At 37.3% G+C, this 18,321-nt stretch overlaps 3 protein-coding genes across 3 annotated transcripts; all 3 read right to left on the bottom strand.

The window, feature by feature from the left end:
* Nucleotides 1-1,825: 1,825 nt before the first annotated feature.
* Nucleotides 1,826-9,185, bottom strand: LOC121792991 (stomatin-like protein 2, mitochondrial). The gene is made up of 9 exons (XM_042191159.1): nucleotides 8,840-9,185; nucleotides 4,148-4,391; nucleotides 3,894-4,043; nucleotides 3,389-3,446; nucleotides 3,190-3,282; nucleotides 2,877-2,975; nucleotides 2,569-2,660; nucleotides 2,380-2,439; nucleotides 1,826-2,266 (listed from the first exon to the last, which is right to left on the bottom strand). Exons 1-9 carry the CDS (start codon nucleotides 9,016-9,018, stop codon nucleotides 2,009-2,011), a joined length of 1,233 nt encoding a protein of 410 aa, XP_042047093.1. The 5' UTR covers nucleotides 9,019-9,185; the 3' UTR covers nucleotides 1,826-2,008.
* A 665-nt stretch (nucleotides 9,186-9,850) lies between these two features.
* Nucleotides 9,851-12,099, bottom strand: LOC121767431 (L-type lectin-domain containing receptor kinase VIII.2-like). Its single transcript, XM_042163694.1, has 2 exons — nucleotides 10,725-12,099; nucleotides 9,851-10,637 (listed from the first exon to the last, which is right to left on the bottom strand). The coding sequence occupies exons 1-2, from the start codon at nucleotides 12,034-12,036 to the stop codon at nucleotides 9,967-9,969; spliced, it is 1,983 nt and encodes a 660-aa protein (XP_042019628.1). The 5' UTR covers nucleotides 12,037-12,099; the 3' UTR covers nucleotides 9,851-9,966.
* A 1,437-nt stretch (nucleotides 12,100-13,536) lies between these two features.
* LOC121767422 (60S ribosomal protein L9-like) lies at nucleotides 13,537-15,227 on the bottom strand. The gene is made up of 3 exons (XM_042163688.1): nucleotides 14,791-15,227; nucleotides 13,921-14,043; nucleotides 13,537-13,829 (listed from the first exon to the last, which is right to left on the bottom strand). The coding sequence occupies exons 1-3, from the start codon at nucleotides 15,163-15,165 to the stop codon at nucleotides 13,743-13,745; spliced, it is 585 nt and encodes a 194-aa protein (XP_042019622.1). The 5' UTR covers nucleotides 15,166-15,227; the 3' UTR covers nucleotides 13,537-13,742.
* Between the last annotated feature and the right edge of the window lie 3,094 nt (nucleotides 15,228-18,321).

The following is an 18,321-nucleotide window of genomic DNA, read 5'->3' as shown; positions in this document are numbered from 1 at the left end:
CCTAGGGTATATCCCATCCGCCAAGTAGTAGTCCATATCATGCCGGTTGCCGTTGGCGACAAAACTGATGGCGACAAAAAATAAAAAATCGCGCTAGGCGGTGCGCTAGGCGATCCGGACTCTACAATAGCGCCGAGCGGATCGCCCAGCGCACCGCCTAGCGCCACGGAACCACCGAGCGCTAGGCGGTTTTTAATTCCGGAAATGGCTGGGCGGTTGCAATAGATCGCCTAGCGCACCGCCTAGCGTCGGCGCTCGGCTAAGCGGTGTGCTAGGCGCTATTGTGGATGGCCTAAGGTGTATAGAAATTCTAGTTTGCTTCATAGTGCGTATATAAAAGTTATAGGCTACGTTAAGTTCATTACATTTAATGTTTTATATTCTTATTTATTACTCCTTTTTGATACTCTGATCTTAATTTTTTAACACAAAAAAAATCAAGAAAAAGGCATGGTCATGTCGTTCATAGGAACGATAACTTCTATTCATAACAAAATTATTTTTTATAACTTTCGTTTACAATAACAATAATTCATTCTTAAAGTTCGTGACTATAAATAGCTCACAATTTTTTTACCAATCAAGAAAATGGAATCTTACGTTTGGACCACTCCAGAACTAATGCATCCAAGAGAATGCGACGGGAATTTAATGCAGAGAAAGGCAAAGAATAACAAAAAATGAAATACTATTACCATTGTTGCTTTACCAATAAAAGCATCCACAATGGTGGAGGCAGCCAAGCCGAAAAACTTGTCCAGACCACAAAAAAAACTTGTCCACCATAATAGTGGACAAGTCCAACTCACAATTTTTTTTCATTTTTGATTATATTTTAATTTAACTAGAATAAAAATTATCGGACTATAATAATTAGAAAAAAAACATAAATTAATTATAAAAAAGTTGACAATTAGAAGTAAATATATTTATTGAAATCACAATCCTTGATTAAAAAGTTGACCAATTTTAATTGGGATTTAGTTTTAGAGATGATTTATTTCCTAAATTAATGCTAAATTAATACCAAATTAATTATTTTTTGAAAACCAGCGTCCCCCTCTCTCTCCATACTGTATCTTCTCCACTTCATCTTCCCCAAAATTTGTTTCCATAAATTAGCACAAAAACTGAAAAAAAATTGAAGTTGGGCGGGCGCCGCGGCTCTCGGCCACCACAAAAGCGCGCCGCGCCGCATGCCCCGGCCAGGCCGCCTGTGTAGCGCGCCCATGGGCTCCCCACCCGCCGCGGCTCCGTGTGGCCTCAATAATAGGGAGCCGCGGCCCAGCCAACCCCCGGCCGGGAGCCACGGCTCCCCTATTGTGGATGCTCTAAGATTAAAAAATTTAAACATGTGCATAATTAAGCAACAAGATCTATAGTTCAAACTTCACCGCGCTCCTCTCCCAAGTAAAAATAACAAGGTGAAGCGCATACAAGGGTAAATAGCATCATAATAATGCAACCGATAAACAAAGAGAAGAAAATGAAAATGAGCACTTGTTTTAAAAGGTTGATTGTCAAATAAATCACTATTTTCACCTTTTACTATTTTCATAAATCATAAGTATAATCTATCAAACATAATTATCGAAACGACATGTTACGAGGAAGAAATCTCGCCTGAAAATATTCTAGTGTCTCGAAAATGCTTAAAACAAAGGAGGAACATCATAGAAATGTGAGACAAACTAACTAGTGCCAAAATGTGTTTAAATTATCTATTTAGCTGGCAATGAACAAGCATGTCACAACGAGCAAGTAACAATGCACTAAAATCGATATGATCACCAATCAACAAAGAAATTTAAAAAGATACGATTTATATGTCTAAGAGAAGATTAATATATATCGAAAATGGCCAATTATTTTTCTAAAACTGCCTAGTTAAAAGATTATATGATTGCAATATACTTTATGCCAAAAAAAATAGCTATCAGTTCATTAGCTTTCTCAAAAGGAAACAGTGAGTTAAGAATGGAACCTCAAAGCTACGATGCCCTCTCTTTCACTTCTTGTTCTCCGTGCTTTGTAGTGTGAAAACAGGTGCACTCATGCGCTTGTCGCCCTCAGGTTTAGATGTCGGGGTAATCTCGGCATCAAGCTCCAAATGTGAACTAGTATCTTCAGTTTCAGCTTTCGATCCTGAACTCTCAGTTGGCCGGGTACCAAGCTGATCACCAATCATGTTCTTGTATATCGAAAAGGCTTGGGCCATCATGCTGGCAGGTTGCCCGTGATCCGAGGGTAGTAACATAGTTGTCCCCTAGAAGAATCGTATGGAAAGAATGAACTCGATAAAACATTCATTTCAAAGTTTTCACTGATGAATTGACGATTTAATACTATCACACTAAGCTACAGATATTTCGAAGTTACCTTCTTTGCAAGCTGACCGAATGCCTGAATATATTGCTCGGCAACTCTTAAACTTGCTGCCTGCAAACGCGATGCATTAAGGCCAGAAATTTCGATCATGCGTAGCAGGATACTTTCTTACAATCCAGATAATGCTTGTATGTGTGTCTCAAGGTGTGTGTAAATGGTCCGTAAAGAAGATAACTTCACCTCCAAACCACCATGTTCCTTGAGGGCTTTTGATACCACAGCGATCCCTTCTGCAGTTGCTTGTGCTCGAGCACGGATAGCTTCTGCTTCTCCTGACATAGCAAAAATTTAAGGGATAAGCATATTTCAGGGACCAAATTTTTAACATGAAGGACCAAACATTATAAAAAATTCCTTTTAAAGGAATACATATAAGGTCAAGCAAGCCTAGTTTGTTTCATTTTTTGGCAAAAAATATCAATTTAGTAACTAATCATTCGAAATTGTAGGACCAACTGAAAAGAACAAACACAAATTAGATAACTGACCTCGAGCTCTGTTTATCTGGTCCATGTTCGCAGCTTCAGATTGAAGGATCACAGAGGTTTTCTTTCCCTCTGCTATATTAATATTTGACTGCTTTTCTCCTGTGTAAGATCAGACAATTAATCTCATGAATTGAAAGAAGCGTCTTGAATTTCTTACATGGTACATGCTAACACCATGAGTTGGCATGCAATTATTCATTATTGGCCATATAAGAGTGATACTTTCTTTTACCTCTTTCAGAGATATTTATTGGAATAAATCAATTAAACCAAATCATTTCATGTCCAGAAAATTTGCAAATCAATAAGGTACCTTCGGATTCTAAAACCTGAGCTCTCCTCTTGCGCTCTGCTTCAGCTTGCATCTCCATGGCGGCCTTCACTCCTCTTGGTGGAGATATATCCCCTAATTTGGTAAAAAGGACCCCGGAAAATAAATAAGATGCAGCAGAAACTTGAAGGATTATTTGCAACTACAACCTTATATATTTCCTCTAATAAAATCTACCCACTTATTTCATAACGAAGGCATTGTAAACCCCAATTTCTCGCAGCTTCATTGATGGAAATCTGCACCACACACATTTAGAACAGTCAGTACACTGTGCGTAAGATGCAAGCCAAAACGACTCCAGTTCTTGGTGATATGCAAAATATGCAGATGAATACAAAAGTACACAACTGCATTAATGAGAAACAGATCTGACTTGTAAATTCAAATCCCATAACTAACTTAATCTAGCTCACCGGGTCTTGCTTTAAAAAACATTTAAGAATAGATGAGTGCAACTGCAAGGTAGTACCGAGTACGTACAAACAAGGTAGTAGAGTTGACAATAAGTTATCAGCTGTTCAATGTATTTTTTACAAGTAATGATACTACATGATACAGTAAGAAACAAAATAAAAATTACCAATATCATAAACTATCACATTAGGACAGGCATGCCAAAGATCCTCATTCTCCTGCTAAAGAAATGAAGCAGAAAATAAAGACAAGTTATCAATATAGCTCACCACTATCTTCTCATTGAGAGTATCCCTTTCCTCAAAGGTCTTGTCAAGTGTGATCTTACCTAGCTCACTTCGCATAGTAGTCTGCGCAAGCTGAATCACAGCAAACAATGGATTCTCAACCCCATATGATGCCAACTTTGGGTCCACTATCTGCAATTTTTTATAAGGAAATAGAATGTGAAGAATTCATAAACTCGATCATAATGTTCATGAGCATGTCAAATAACAAGACACAAAATCGTATGCCTACATGCCTTGACGTAGAGGACTCCGTCAATTAGAATGCTGACATTGTCCTTGGTAATAGCAGATTGATCGGGAATAGGAATTGCCTCTTCTTTTAGTGAATGCACATAAGCAATTCTGTCAACCATTGGAACCAGCAAGTGAATTCCAGGCGGCAAAGTCTTCAAATACTTCCCAAATCTCTCAATAACATATGCCTTCTTCTCTGGTACAATACGAACTCCCCAATTTATGGGCGGTGTAGTTTCATACCTTCATCAGAATTTACCACAATACTATATCAAACTGCCCAAAACTTTCAATTGAATATCAAATCGATTCAGTCATAGGTGATACTCAGAACAAGCAATATCAACCAATATAGAGCAACAGGATATTAGAATTCATACCAGATGGATAAAAATCATTAGAAGAAGACGAAAATCCAAGACAAAGTAAATCGTAAATGTGGCATAAATATCGTACAGTGGTTTAGCAGCAGTTACAAATAAATAGATGAGAATGCATATAGAACAAACAAATAAAGTAAACGAGTTACAGCATAATGAAATGTAGAAGGGAAAATCTACAATAATTACATAGAGCGACAGGAATAGGAGTAATTCATATCAACCAACATAGAGCAACTGGATTAAAAGATGATGAAAATCCAAGACGAAGTAAATCGCAATTTAGCAACAGCTAACAATAAATAGATGAAAATACACATCGAACGAACTAATGAAGTCAACGAGCTACAGCAGAAGGAAATGTAAAGGGGGAAATCTACAATGATTACATAGAGAGACAGCAATAATAGTACTAAGTCATATCAGATGGATAAAAATCATTAGAAGATGAAGAAAATCCAAGACGAAGTAAATCGCAAATGTCTCATAAACATCGCACGGTGATTTAGCAGCAGCTAACAATAAATAGATGAGAATGCACAATATTGAAGAATGCAGCATCGAAGATCAACGTGAAGAATAAAGAGAAACACGTGGGAGTGAGCTAGCAAATAAGTCGACCATTAGAGTTAGTTATAAGGGTTTGATTGTGTAGGATCAAGTCCATGTGTTAGCATGTTCTCGTGCACATGCATATAGTGTGTTGCATAGAACTATAAATAGATAGCTTTCCCTCTTTTGTAATTTTGAGTTTTTGTTGAATGAGAAATATCTTTTTCTCCATTTTATCTCTATATTGAGAATTATTCCTCCATGTTTGATTTTACATTTCTTATATGGTATCAGTGAAGATCATATAGCTTCCGCTTCTTTTTTTATTCCTCTTTTGAATCTAAAATGGCTCCTCGCAACACAAGCAACAGCAATGTTGGATATGCAAGCGGCAGTCAACCACATTTTGAAGATAATTCAAGTCCTTACTACCTACATCCAAGCGATAATCCGAGCTTGCAACTAGTTTCTCAAGTTCTCACCGGATCAACCACATTTTACATTTCTTATATGGTTGTGTCATGGCTTACGAATTCGATCTCGCCGCAGATTTGCTCAAGCGTGATGTATCTGGATAGCGCATATGAGATCTGGTCTGATCTGCGCGATCGGTTCTCTGTATCAGATTCGGCGCGATCTTATCAGCTCCGCCAGCAAATCATGAATCTTACTCAAGGTCAGAATGATGTTAGCACCTACTTCACTAATCTGAGGATCGTATAGGATGAATTTAAGCATTTCCAGCCGGTCGCATGGTGCACTTGTTCTACATGTCGCTGCCATAGCGCGTGAAGGTGGCAAGCTTCTCAAGAGGAAGATTGCATTATGCATTTCCTCATCGGACTTAATCCTTCTCTCTCTCAAGTCAGATCTAGCATCTTATCTATGGTGCCTCTACCATCACTATCAAAGGCTTTTTCTATTGTTGTGCAGGAAGAGAGACAGAGAAACATCGAACATAGTTATAATCCTCCTTCTCATTCCTCCAGTGAGCAACTTTTTGCTGCAAATGCTGCTTCTTCCACCTTTGGCAGAGGAAGATTGTGTACTCATTGTGGTAAAAGTAACCACACTATTGATCGATACTTTGTTTTGCATGGTTTTCCACCTAGTTTTGGCCGTGGAAGGGGAAAGCCTGTGTATAAGGATTCAGTGCAGCCTAGATCTGTGAATCTAGTGGATGATAACCTAGCTGATTATGGTGATAAAGCTACTTCTAATGCTGCTGGAAATTCTGCAGTTTCAGCAGGTTCTCTGAGCTCAACTATGAAGCAATGTCAGCAACTCATGACACTTCTGCAATCTCAGCTTGGCATATCGAATCCTCCTCAACTTCCTTCACCTTCACCAGAAAACATTTCAGCCGCACTCTTACATTCCTCAACATCTTCATCTCAGATAGCAGCTCCACAGCAGCCTTAATCTCAATATACTGGTACCGTCTCCTTCACTCCTTTTGTAGCAAATATATCTTCATCTCCTTCATGGCTGATAGATATTGGTGCTACACATCATGTTTGCTGCAATCTATCTCTTTTTCATTCATCTTCACCAATAAATGATGCTTTTGTGAATTTTCCTAATGGTGTAACAGCCAAAGTAACACACATAGGCATTATTCACCTCACACCTTCCATCACTCTATCCTCTGTCCTTTGTGTTCTCTCTTTCACTTTCAATCTCATCTCTGTCAGTTCCCTAACTACTTCCCTACCTTGCATTGTAAATTTCACTCATGATTCCCTCACCATTCAGGAAACTTCACAGGGGACTTTGATTGGGAAGGGTAGACGTGTTGGCAACCTATACACTCTCATTGTTGATTCTAGTACTACTTCTAATACCTCTGTTTCCATTCCTATTGTGAATTCTGTTGTTTCCATTGATACTTGGCATATGAGATTGGGACATCCCTCCATAAATAAACTCAAATGTATCTTAGAAATACTTCAATTACCAAGTAAAAATCTCTCTGTTTGTGACATTTGTCCTTTAGCCAAATAGAAACACTTAGCTTTTTCATCTTCAGAATCTATATCAGTTGATCCTTTTGATTTGATTCATTGTGATGTCTGCGGACCTTTTAACCCTTGCACCACAGAAGGCTTTCACTATTTCCTCACAATAGTTGATGATGCATCTAGATTTATTTGGACCTTTTTGATGAAACATAAATCTGATGTCAAAGACATTCTTGTCCAATTCTTCACCACTGTTCACACTCAATTCTCAAAGAAAATAAAAGTGATTCGAACTAATAATGCTCCAGAGTTTCCCATCCCCTCCCTATGCACTCAGTTTGGAACTATATTGCAGCATTCATGTGTTGAGACTCCTCAACAAAATGTTAGAGTTGAGAGAAATCATCAACACCTCTTTAATGTTGCTAGAAGCCTTCTTTTTCAATCTTACTTACCTGTTCATTTCTGGGAAGATTGTATTTTGACTGCAGCTTACCTAATAAACAGAACTCCATCATCTGTTTTACCTGAAAACACTACTCCTTTCCACATTCTATACAATAACAGCCTTCTTATTCCCACCCAAAAGTCTTTGGTTGTTTGTGCTATGCCTCCACTCTTCATAGAGGCAGAGATACATTTTCACCAAGAGCCTCAAAATGCATATTTTTGGGATATCCATCAGGTTATAAAGTCTATAAAGTCCTCGATATAGACATCATGCAAGAATCAATCACCCGCAATGTTGTGTTTCATGAAACCATTTTTCCTTACTCTCATCTCACTACATCTTTCCCACATACTCACTTATCTGCTTCACCAAACACCTCAGAAAATTCAGCCGCACAAAATTCAGATACACAAAATTCAGCCGCACAAAATTCAGCTACAACTTCTGACCTCTCCATACTTCCACAAAACACTCAACCTGCTCCCATCACTACCAGAACTGGGAGACAAGTAGTTCCTCTACCTCATCTGACTGACTACTTGTGCAACTCAATTTCCTCAGCCACTCCATATACCATATCTTCCTACTTCACTCTGTCAAATCTTTCTCCAACCTATCTTCGATATGTCATTCTGATGACTGCAGTGTTTGAGCCAGCTACTTACTCCCAAGCTGCTCCTATTCCAGAATGGCATATGGCCATTCAAGATGAACTGGCTGCTTTGAACAAAACTTAAACTTGGTACATCACAAGAGTACCACCATGAAAGATCCCAATCGACTGCAAATGGGTGTTTAAAGTAAAGTTTCATTCTGAAGGATCTGTAGAAAGATACAAAGCAAGACTTGTTGCTAAGGGGTACACACAGTTAGAGGGTGTGAACTTCCTTGATACATTCTCTCCTGTGGCAAAACTCACCACAGTGAAATTCATATTAGCACTTGCAGCTATTTATGGTTGGGATCTCTGCCATTTGGATATTAACAATGCCTTCTTGTATGGAGATTTGGAAGAAGAAATATATATGAACCTTCGACCATTAGAGTTAGTTATAAGGGTTTGATTGTGTAGGATCAAGTCCATGTGTTAGCATGTTCTCGTGCACATGCGTATAGTGTGTTGCATAGAACTATAAATAGATAGCTTTCCCTCTTTTGTAATTTTGAGTTTTTGTTGAATGAGAAATATTTCTCCATTTTATCTCTATATTGAGAATTATTCCTCCATGTTTGATTTTACATTTCTTATACACAACAAATGAAGTTAACGAGCTACAGCATAACGGAATGTGAGAGAGAAAATCTACAATAATTACATAAAATGCCATCAGAATTCAGAAATACTACCTCATGTCGGGGTCGCGCAAATGACGAATGTGGCGGACGGTCGAAACGCGAGAGGTAGGGGAGCTGAGAAGGCGCGGAGGAGCGGTGGCGATTCCGCGTGAATCGATCGCCGATCGAGCGGCGAGGAGGTACCTCGCGGCGCCGAGTTTGTCGAGAGAGTTGGATTTGATGATATTCATCTTAGAATGGGAAATCTGAGTGAATTGATTTGCGATATTAATTGGCAAAAGCCCTTAGATAAACCCAGAAATAGGTACTGAAATGGCTTGTCGAACAAGAGAGAGAGAGAGACTCCTTGTCGACAAAGAGAAATTTGATGGAGCGAAAGAGTACACATATTACATATTGTGGAGTAGTACTTTTTATTTTAGATACTCCTATATAAAAATAATTAAAGTTTGTTCAATTTCAATAGTCAATTTATGCATGAAGATCAAACTATATGCACATTGCATCTCTAGGATCAGTTAGGTGTCACTGATCGAGAGTTCGAGTCATCACTGAAGAATTATACTAAATGCTTAGGTGTTTGTTGTTTAGTGGAGTACCAAAATATGATTTCATAACTTATAGTATTTCGTTTTTAGCATCAATGGTTAATTTTATTTTAATAAATTTTAAATAACATGGTGATTCGAGGTCTATTGCTTTAGAATAAGTACTTTTTCTAGCTCTAAATGAGACACTCAGGAAATGATCGTAGAACATAGAAAATAATATTGGTAGAAAGTCAACTAAATTTATACTCATGCTTTTTTAAGCATTAATTTGATAAGGGCTAAATACATTTTTAAGCAATTTATACAAATTTCTAAATACAAATTAAAAAAAAAAGATAATTAGTTGGGTTTAGTCTTGTACTCTTGTTCTTATAATTTTTAGATTACATTATGCTCATAAGGATGGTGTTTTAGGATTCTTTTTATAACTCTATAAACATATATAGCTTATTTATAATTTTACAAAACAATTTACCTATCTAGGACTAGTAGTATCTCTAACTGGTCTCCATTTAAATAATAGTAATACTAATAAAAGAAAAGGGCAAATTTAGCTATACAATTGTTTTGTGTTATTCCTAAAAGTTGGATTTCACATACATTTGTATACAAAAATATTATGGGACGTTATTTGAATGAACCACAAGAGTAGCCACTGCATAACCCTGTAGTGCTGCTGTAGGGGAACAACGAAACGGGTCGGGTCGTTGGCAGGTCAGGCAACGGCCTCTCCGAATTCAAATACCCGACCACTTCCTCCATGCTCGGCCTCCCTCTATTCTCATTCAACGTGCACATCAACCCAACATCCATGACCCGAACCGCTTGATCCGGGTTAACACTTCGATCCACTAGCTTCGCCTTCTCACCGCTCTCATGCAGAGCCCACGCCAGATCCAGCAACCCGGTCTCCCTGCCCCGACCCGACACAACCTCCACCATCATAACCCCAAACTCAAAAATATCCACTTTCTGACTCACCATCGCCTCGAACCGAGCCGACGCCTCACCCAACGACAACACGAACCCGAAGTCCCCTAATAGTGCCCTAAAGCTCACATCAATAAACACACTGCTACCCTTCACATTCTTGTGTGCTAGCCCTTTCGAATGTAGATACGCTAACCCTTCCGCCGCGTCCTTGACCACCTTGAACCGTCGCGTCCATGGCACCACTCCAAACCCGAACAACCACTTGTCCAGACTCCCATTCCCGACATACTCGTATAATACTATTGTTTCTTGATTATCAAAGCACCATCCCCTTACAGGGACTATATTCGGATGCCTGATTTTACCTATTGCCAAATAAAACAAAAATAAATACTACCATAAATATAATAATATTACTCCGTATTTCATATCAGTATAAAGAGAGAACTGACCTATCATTTTAACTTCCTCCATCATTCTCCGGCGAACCGGGATTACAACCTCCTTCGTAAACCGCTTCACCGCCACATTGGATCCATTCAACAAGCTCCCTTTATAAGTAACACTATTCCTATCACTACCAAGAGCTTGAGATTCACCAAATCTTCTTGTGGCTGAGTATATCTCAGCAAGGCTGAACTTCCGTGCCCGGTTCGGAGGGACGGGCCGCTTCTTTTCCTTGCCTACGACCGCCATCTCGTCGGAGAATTCGTAACTCTCCCTCTTTTTCCGATTGAGGAACAAGCTGATCATGATCATCAGCACGAGAGCAACGACGGCGACGAAGATGTAGAAACTGCTCGGGGTTTTGCTAGGAATGTTTCCGTCGTCTCCGACCATGATCTTGCTCGCGCAGCTCTCCGGCGAGGGGACCCGGAGGCGGGCCCGGGTGGTGGAGGTGAAGTTCCAAGAGCAAACACTGTGGATTTGAGGGTGGTTGTCGTCGCCGGTGGAGCCGGAGAATCCTATAAACATGTATTCGTTCAAATAAGGTGAGAGATCAATGTTGTTGAAAATAACTGTGCTTTCGGGCCGGGCTTTCCCATCGGAAGAGACCGGCCCGATGAAGATGGACAAGGACTTGTTGGTTCCGTCGTAGGTTATCGATGCCCGGTGGAGCTCTCCGTCGTTGAGGCGGATGCCGAAGGCAGAGGAGGCGTTGGCGGAGGCGGCGGAGACGATGCTGCCGAGGTTGACGCCGACGTGGTTGTCGCTCCGGTCGCCGAACTCGGGGTTCATGCGGGTGTCGAACTCGACTGCGACGACCTTGTAGTCGTCCTCGCACTCGTCGTTCAGCATGCCGAGCCACGGGCCGGGCCGGCCCGTGGTGAGCTCGTCCGGGGCGATGATGAAGCTCAAGCCCCCTGACGTGGGGCCTGAGTCATCAGGCCCGCCCCGGATGCGGAAGGAGAAGGTGGTCTTGAAGGAGGCCGGGAGGCGGGAGCTCGGGTCGAAGAGGCGGACGGGGGAGGCGTAGATAGCCCGGCCCGCGGAGGAGTGGGGGTTTTCGGGCTCGGGGATTTGGATGCAGCCCGTTTGGGGAGGGATGGCGGCGCTGCCTAAGAGGGTGATGTCTTGGTTGATGTTGTTCGGGCCGAAGGTGGGGAAGGAGAGGCTCTTTTTTAGGGTGATTTCGGGCCCGGGCTTGTGGTTGTTGTGGGAGGATTGGACTAGGATTGTGGAGGATACGATGATTGATATGAAGAGATGAAACATGATTGAAGAAATGATGAATCGAAGAAGAAGAGGAGGAGGAGTTTGCATTTACGTGGCCATGTGATAGGATTGAGGAAGAGACGTATGTATGGTGTTTTGTAGTGTGGTCCTATCAATTATTTGGTTGCGATAAGAGTCAATATCAAATCAAGCTTGGTCGAAACAATGATAAATAAGAGGAAAATTCATCAGAAAATCATACTCTAGAATTTTACTTGGGGGTAAGATTCTAGTCCATCATGCATGAAGTTTTGATTTATTCGCATTATCTCGAAATCGAAATTCATCTCTGAATTCTGATACAGAAGCCGAAATATTATATTGTAGATGTCACTCTCGATGAGCTAAACGACGTCATCTGTTCATAAAGAGAACAAGATCGTTTTTTTGATAATCATTAACAATATTTTACACATAGGTGACCAAAATTTTTTGGTGTGATATAATTGCACATAAAATCCAAATTCATAGTTATTTCGGCTTATTTTTTAAGTTAACTATTAAAATTTAATCAAATTTTGTGGTCTTTTTCGATAATTAGTCATAAAACTAAATATGCATACAAGCATATTTCAATTTTCAAGCGTACCTTTTTGTCCCCATTATGCAAATGATAGTGTTTAACCAACTTGTTAGGTTTTGTATGTGATATTTTTGTAGTAAATGGAAGTTAGGTGCATTATACACTCATGAATGATTAATAATTTTAAAATCTAAGTACAGATTATAAGATATTTGAACAGGCCTACAAATAGTAGTTTCAGATCCTGCTTGTCACAAAAAACAAGCCTAATTGTTGGCTTCATTTTGTTTATAACCAGTGAACATATCTTATCTACAATTATTAGAGGCTAATAAAATGTGTTAAATGAAGACAAACCACAAAGAAGATAGAGCCAAAACAATCGAGACCAAAAGTATATCTGTATGCCCAAACCTGAGTCATCTACACACGTAACATTTATTAGGTACACAATTTTGCCATGTATTTTCATAATATTAGGAAGGCAAATTGCAAAAATGAAATTTTGTAAAATCAAGGCTCACCTACGAAAAATAGTCACAAAAATCATGAGGTATGAAATTTTTCGCGCATAGTGAATTAATTTGATATGACAGCTGAAACATTATATATAGACGTTTGTATTTTTAAAAATATTTTCTGGTGAAATTATGTTTATTAATTAATATGACAGCTGAAACATTATATGTGAACGTTAGTACTTTTCATTCATAAAAGACAATATGGCGACGAATTTTAGTAAGTTACTACAGTACTCACTTTCTATAGCATTTTGTATCTTAAAAATTGTGCCGAAAAATGTGATTTCTAATATTGTGAAAATATGTCATGTAATATCGAACCATAAAATATACAACTCCCTACTACTTGTGTTACAGTTTCTGAAGATAATGGCAAAATTTACTACTATTAGATAAGAATTATTTATAAGAAACTCCCAAATCAGTAGTAACTGTTAAAAATTACTAGCACAATTAAAATTCTGTGAAAAGGTAGAATAAAAATAAATCCTATAGAGAACATAGTTAGAAAAGGCAACAAAAAACTAGAATACCATAAAACAGTAACAATAGAGTCAATCTGTGACAACACAAAATTTGGAGATTCATCTTCTTCTATATAAGTCTGAGAAAATTTGGAGATTCATCTTCTTCTATATAAGTCTGAGAAGTCAGCAGAAAAACAAGACCAAGAAAATGGGAATAACTGATTGAAACATAAATATCTGACTTCATTCCTCAGATGCAATGGCTCCCTTCTCGCTAACATAGATACCGTCAAGGAACTTCCTGATATCCTTGTTCTTAACATGGCATTTCTGTCGAACAAACAAAGCGAGAGGTGGTTAGGATAAAAGAGCAAGGAAGTTTAGTATGAAAACTATAGTGAGTTTCTGGATATCATTTTACCTGGTTAATCAAGGCGCAAGACCTAGAAACGAGCTCAATGTCGTTACCCTCCAACACCAACTCATCCTTCACCTTCTCAGATCGCACGATCGACACTCCCTCAAGCATATCAACCTTCCTCACCTGTTGTAGAAGACAAAATGCAAATCACCACACAGCTAAACTAAATGAAATAAGTAATAGTAGTACTATTCAATTACGAGTAATCAATGTATTGAAACATGAAGCTAATTTACTCAATTTGATCTACTATACTCCACTACTCACTCGGGATGTGATCATTATGCAAAGCATCAAAACAGCTAATTCATATTCAAAACATATAAGTGCTTTTGGTGCTATTCGCACAGATACAGAAACATTATCAGTATAAACTTAGATAACATATTCAGAAACATTAACAATCAAGCAGAATGAACAGAGTAATCAAACAAGCTGCAATGGTACAAACAAATTCAGTGATGATACATGGAAACATATGAACATTGTAACAAACAATTAAACAGCTAGTTCAAAATCAAAACATTAGCAACTGTGCATTGATATAAAAATTCATACGCTCTGTCCAACCACTTGTATATGAATATTCAGTTCACTTTACTCATTTCATTCACATTTCTAGATTAGCATATCGAATTAACAACAAATTAATTGCAAAAGACAGTTCAAGCTTCAAACATATATTCACAAACAGAACAAAACCAGAACATGGAACAGAGAAATCAAACAATCAGCAATAGCAAAAACAAGCGCTGAAAAAAATACATTTCGTTAAAATAAATAAAAATTGCTAATAACTAGGAGTATTGAACAAAAAAAAAATTGACTAGATACTAATTAAACTGCACCAGAGAGCAGAAGATATCATACCTTCTTCTCTCCGAGAAAGTTACGGATCTCAATAGCGGTGCCGTTGTTAGTGATGGAGGCATTGATAGGAAAATGAGCATACACGAATCTCATCTTGTAGCGGTATCCCTTCGTCACGCCGTTGATGAGATTGTTGACGTGGCTGAGCGCGGTACGGATGGAGGCGGTGGTTTTCCGGCTTCCGAACCAGGCGTCGATCTTCAGCTTCTTCTTCCCGGTCTCCTCGTCGGTGATGAGCTGGAAATCGAGGTTCAAATGCTTGAAATTCTTCGATAGAGTGCCCCTGGGCCCCTCCACCTCGATCACCTTCGCCTTCACCTTGATCTTGATGCCATCGGGAATATCCATGGTATCCGACGATAGAATTGTCTTCATTTTTCCGGCTGGAAGTGTGGCGGCGTGCGGATTGAAGAAGTAGGGTTTGCAGAGGGATGGTTTGGTTTAGAGAGACGACGATATATACAAGAGAATGACGAGCTAAACCCTACTTTTTTCTTGGGCTTGAGCTTAGTTAGTGTATGGGCCTTCTTTGGGTTAATGGGCTTATTTAGATGGAGAAAATTATTGTTCCTAATATCTACTTCGAGGTAGAGAAGGGCCCACTTAGTTTTGGGTCGGCCTATTTGATATTGGGCTATAATTTGTTATACAAATTCAAAGCAGTTTAATTACATGATTTCTCAAAATTCTAAAATTTTGCACTAGATACAACAATAAGTGTTACTGATTTTATAAACACCTTTTTTACATTAGTAAAATAACAAAGTATAGTGTGTTTTAGTTGATTGTTCGTTTCACATATATCACATCAATACATGGTTAGTCAATGATGTGAGTTTTAATTGAAAATTGATTAGGTAAGAGATAGGTTGACATAAAAAATTTGTGAAGTATTTTTAGTGAAAAATAGGATCTAACTCGTTACATATAGACTAATTTAGCTAAATGGACCAAAATTTAAAAAGAAAAATAACACTATTTTTCATGGATAAAGGTAGTATGCATCTGCTATGAAATCATACAAGAATCAAAATCGTTGATTATATACATTTATCCCGTAATGTCTGGAATCCTCGATCTACTTGATAGAGGAGAAACATTTGCTTACCAACTAATTTTCATTCTCGTTATATATTATTGTATCAAAGTTAAGTTCGTTGCAAAATAAAAAAAAAGTATAATCTCAAAGATATATGTCAAATATGTCTTGAAGATTGAATAATTGCTATTTAACTTTGATAAAATAAACTAAGCACGCTTCATTAAGTGAATATTAGGACAGCGTGACACTTGAGAGTCAGCACCATAAAAATAAATATTTGAATTATGGGCCTTTGAAACTTAAGTAATGTATTCATCTTAATGCGATCTAAGTATTTTTTATTTGAGTGATGCTAAATGGTCATAATGTGGCCGGCCATAAAGAGTTAATTTAGTCCATTTACATGTATAAAAAAATTAGAATTACCGATATAAACTTATATGTGGGTGAATGAACTTGTAAGTTGATACTTATCTTTGAATTTCATTACGTAAAACACATTAATATCACGAATTACTGTATACGTTGAGCAACAATCAAGAAATGACAGTAGTAATAAGTTGAGCAAAAACTACGAAAGAGCAACACTAACATGTTGAGCAACATATAATGACGATGATATAAAAGTAAAATCAAGTAGTATTAAACCAAAAATTTGAAAAAAAAATAAAATTTTTGTTATTTAATTAATTTAATTGATATTAATCGGTATTAGGGAAAATAGAATTGATTTACATCTCGAATAACATCTTCTAGCTGTTTATCATCAACCAATTTATAATTTTTTTTCTTACAGGGTCAACCAATTTTTTAGTGATCAATGGGATCACATATGCTCATTATTGAACAAGTTCGACTCTAACATGTAATCTCATAATCAATTCAATAGATGATTGAGCTATTGTTAGTAAAAATGAGGGTTACTTTATTATAAAGACACAATTATTGAATACGAGTATAAAAGCAAATTAGTACTCCAAGCAACCTATTTTCCTCCTTAATATGAGTATTTTTTATTGAGAAAACAAAATAGACTCCTTTTAAGTAGACTACTACAAGCAACCTATTTTTCTCCCATATGCTCCCCACTTTAAATACATATATTTATTTCTCCAATGTCACTTTTGTCTTAAATCAATTATAGTAAAAAATTACAATCGGCAACTGAAATCACATGGTCAACCTCTGCTTTGATTATTTCACAATCTTACCCCCCTTAAATTATGATACACTCAAGCTTATTACTAGTGAAATTTAATAATAAGGCTAATATTTAGTATACTTACCTATTGATTAATGGTTTTTTTATTGATAATAGAATAGAATTTTAAATGCTTCAGTATGAGTATAATGAGTTGTAATTGTAAAAGATTAGTTAAACAATAATTTATTACTATTTATTTAAAGAAAAGAAAAAAGAAGTTTTATTGATGGAATAAGGGACAAAAGATAATATATGAAAGTTAAAAATGAATACTATAAGATAGTATGAATCATATGATATGGAATGGTAGCATAAACATGCACGCACTATAATACTATGTGTTAAGAGATGATTTCTCTTAACAAGTTTTCGGCGTCGCAAAAGCGATCGGCGGAGGGGTAAATGGTAGTCGCAGGAGCTTTGCCCGTCGATCAAACCGATTGCAAAAGAAAGTAAAATACGATAAAAGGAAAATAAGATAATTTGATATTTCATGAATGATCCAAATTAATAACAATGTCCACTATTTATAATAGTGGATATCCTAACTTAAGGAACAAGAAAATAATCCTAATAAATATGAAAAGATATGGTAAATCAATAACTAACTAAATAATATAGATATGAGGATAATCCTAGGAATATGCTCGTATTCCTATGTGTAGGTATTATTGATATACTTATTTTAAGAATGGTCAACTTAATGTTTCTAGAAGAAAATGATTTTGGTTTATTATTTAGGGGAGATGTTATGTTGTATCCATATTCTCTTTTTCATAGAATGTTGTCTAACTGGGTGTGCCAACCATTATTTCATGTCACCTAGCTCAACCTATTTCACTCTCATACACATATATAATTCATACATCAACAATATTAATACTACTAGTATATTTTAATGTTTGTATGTTATAAGGAAAAATACCTTATTATAGTATAAGGTTCGAGCTTTTTCATAATTACATGTGGAATTATAAATTAATCCTCATACTTCATTTAACAATATATCCTACCATTGAAGAAGTCATTAAAAGGGTAAAATTGTAGTATACTGATAATACTTTTTAAATTTTTAATGTATAAAGTCGCCACAAAAAATATTAATCCAAAGCACAACAATGAAGCCAAACATTTTTTGTAATCTAGAAGGATTTGGCTAGCACAAAGCAAATTTAATCTCGTATATTAATCACGTGAACGACAGTTACGTTGTACCCAATAAATATTATAATTGTACTTATGTATACTATGTAGTTATTAGTATTATTCATATCAGTAGTATAGT

Source organism: Salvia splendens, chromosome 2 (assembly GCF_004379255.2).
Source record: "Salvia splendens isolate huo1 chromosome 2, SspV2, whole genome shotgun sequence".
NCBI classification, from domain to species: Eukaryota; Viridiplantae; Streptophyta; class Magnoliopsida; order Lamiales; family Lamiaceae; genus Salvia; species Salvia splendens.
Note: the sequence above shows the minus strand (reverse complement) of the source record. Positions and strands in the feature narration are given on the sequence as shown.

What these genes read in the sequence shown, in the direction of transcription:
- LOC121767431 (XM_042163694.1), bottom strand. Translation starts at nt 12,036, where the DNA reads ATGCAAACTCCTCCTCCTCTTCTTCTTCGATTCATCATTTCTTCAATC. An exon ending in GGAGGAAGTTAAAATGATAG is followed by an intron (nt 10,638 to 10,724) that starts GTCAGTTCTCTC and finishes ATTTGGCAATAG; the next exon opens with GTAAAATCAGGCATCCGAAT.
- LOC121767422 (XM_042163688.1), bottom strand. Translation starts at nt 15,165, where the DNA reads ATGAAGACAATTCTATCGTCGGATACCATGGATATTCCCGATGGCATC. An exon ending in ACTTTCTCGGAGAGAAGAAG is followed by an intron (nt 14,044 to 14,790) that starts GTATGATATCTT and finishes CTTCTACAACAG; the next exon opens with GTGAGGAAGGTTGATATGCT. An exon ending in CTTGCGCCTTGATTAACCAG is followed by an intron (nt 13,830 to 13,920) that starts GTAAAATGATAT and finishes TTTGTTCGACAG; the next exon opens with AAATGCCATGTTAAGAACAA.
- LOC121792991 (XM_042191159.1), bottom strand. Translation starts at nt 9,018, where the DNA reads ATGAATATCATCAAATCCAACTCTCTCGACAAACTCGGCGCCGCGAGG. An exon ending in CTCTCAATGAGAAGATAGTG is followed by an intron (nt 3,447 to 3,893) that starts GTGAGCTATATT and finishes TGTGTGGTGCAG; the next exon opens with ATTTCCATCAATGAAGCTGC. An exon ending in TCGGTCAGCTTGCAAAGAAG is followed by an intron (nt 2,267 to 2,379) that starts GTAACTTCGAAA and finishes CGATTCTTCTAG; the next exon opens with GGGACAACTATGTTACTACC.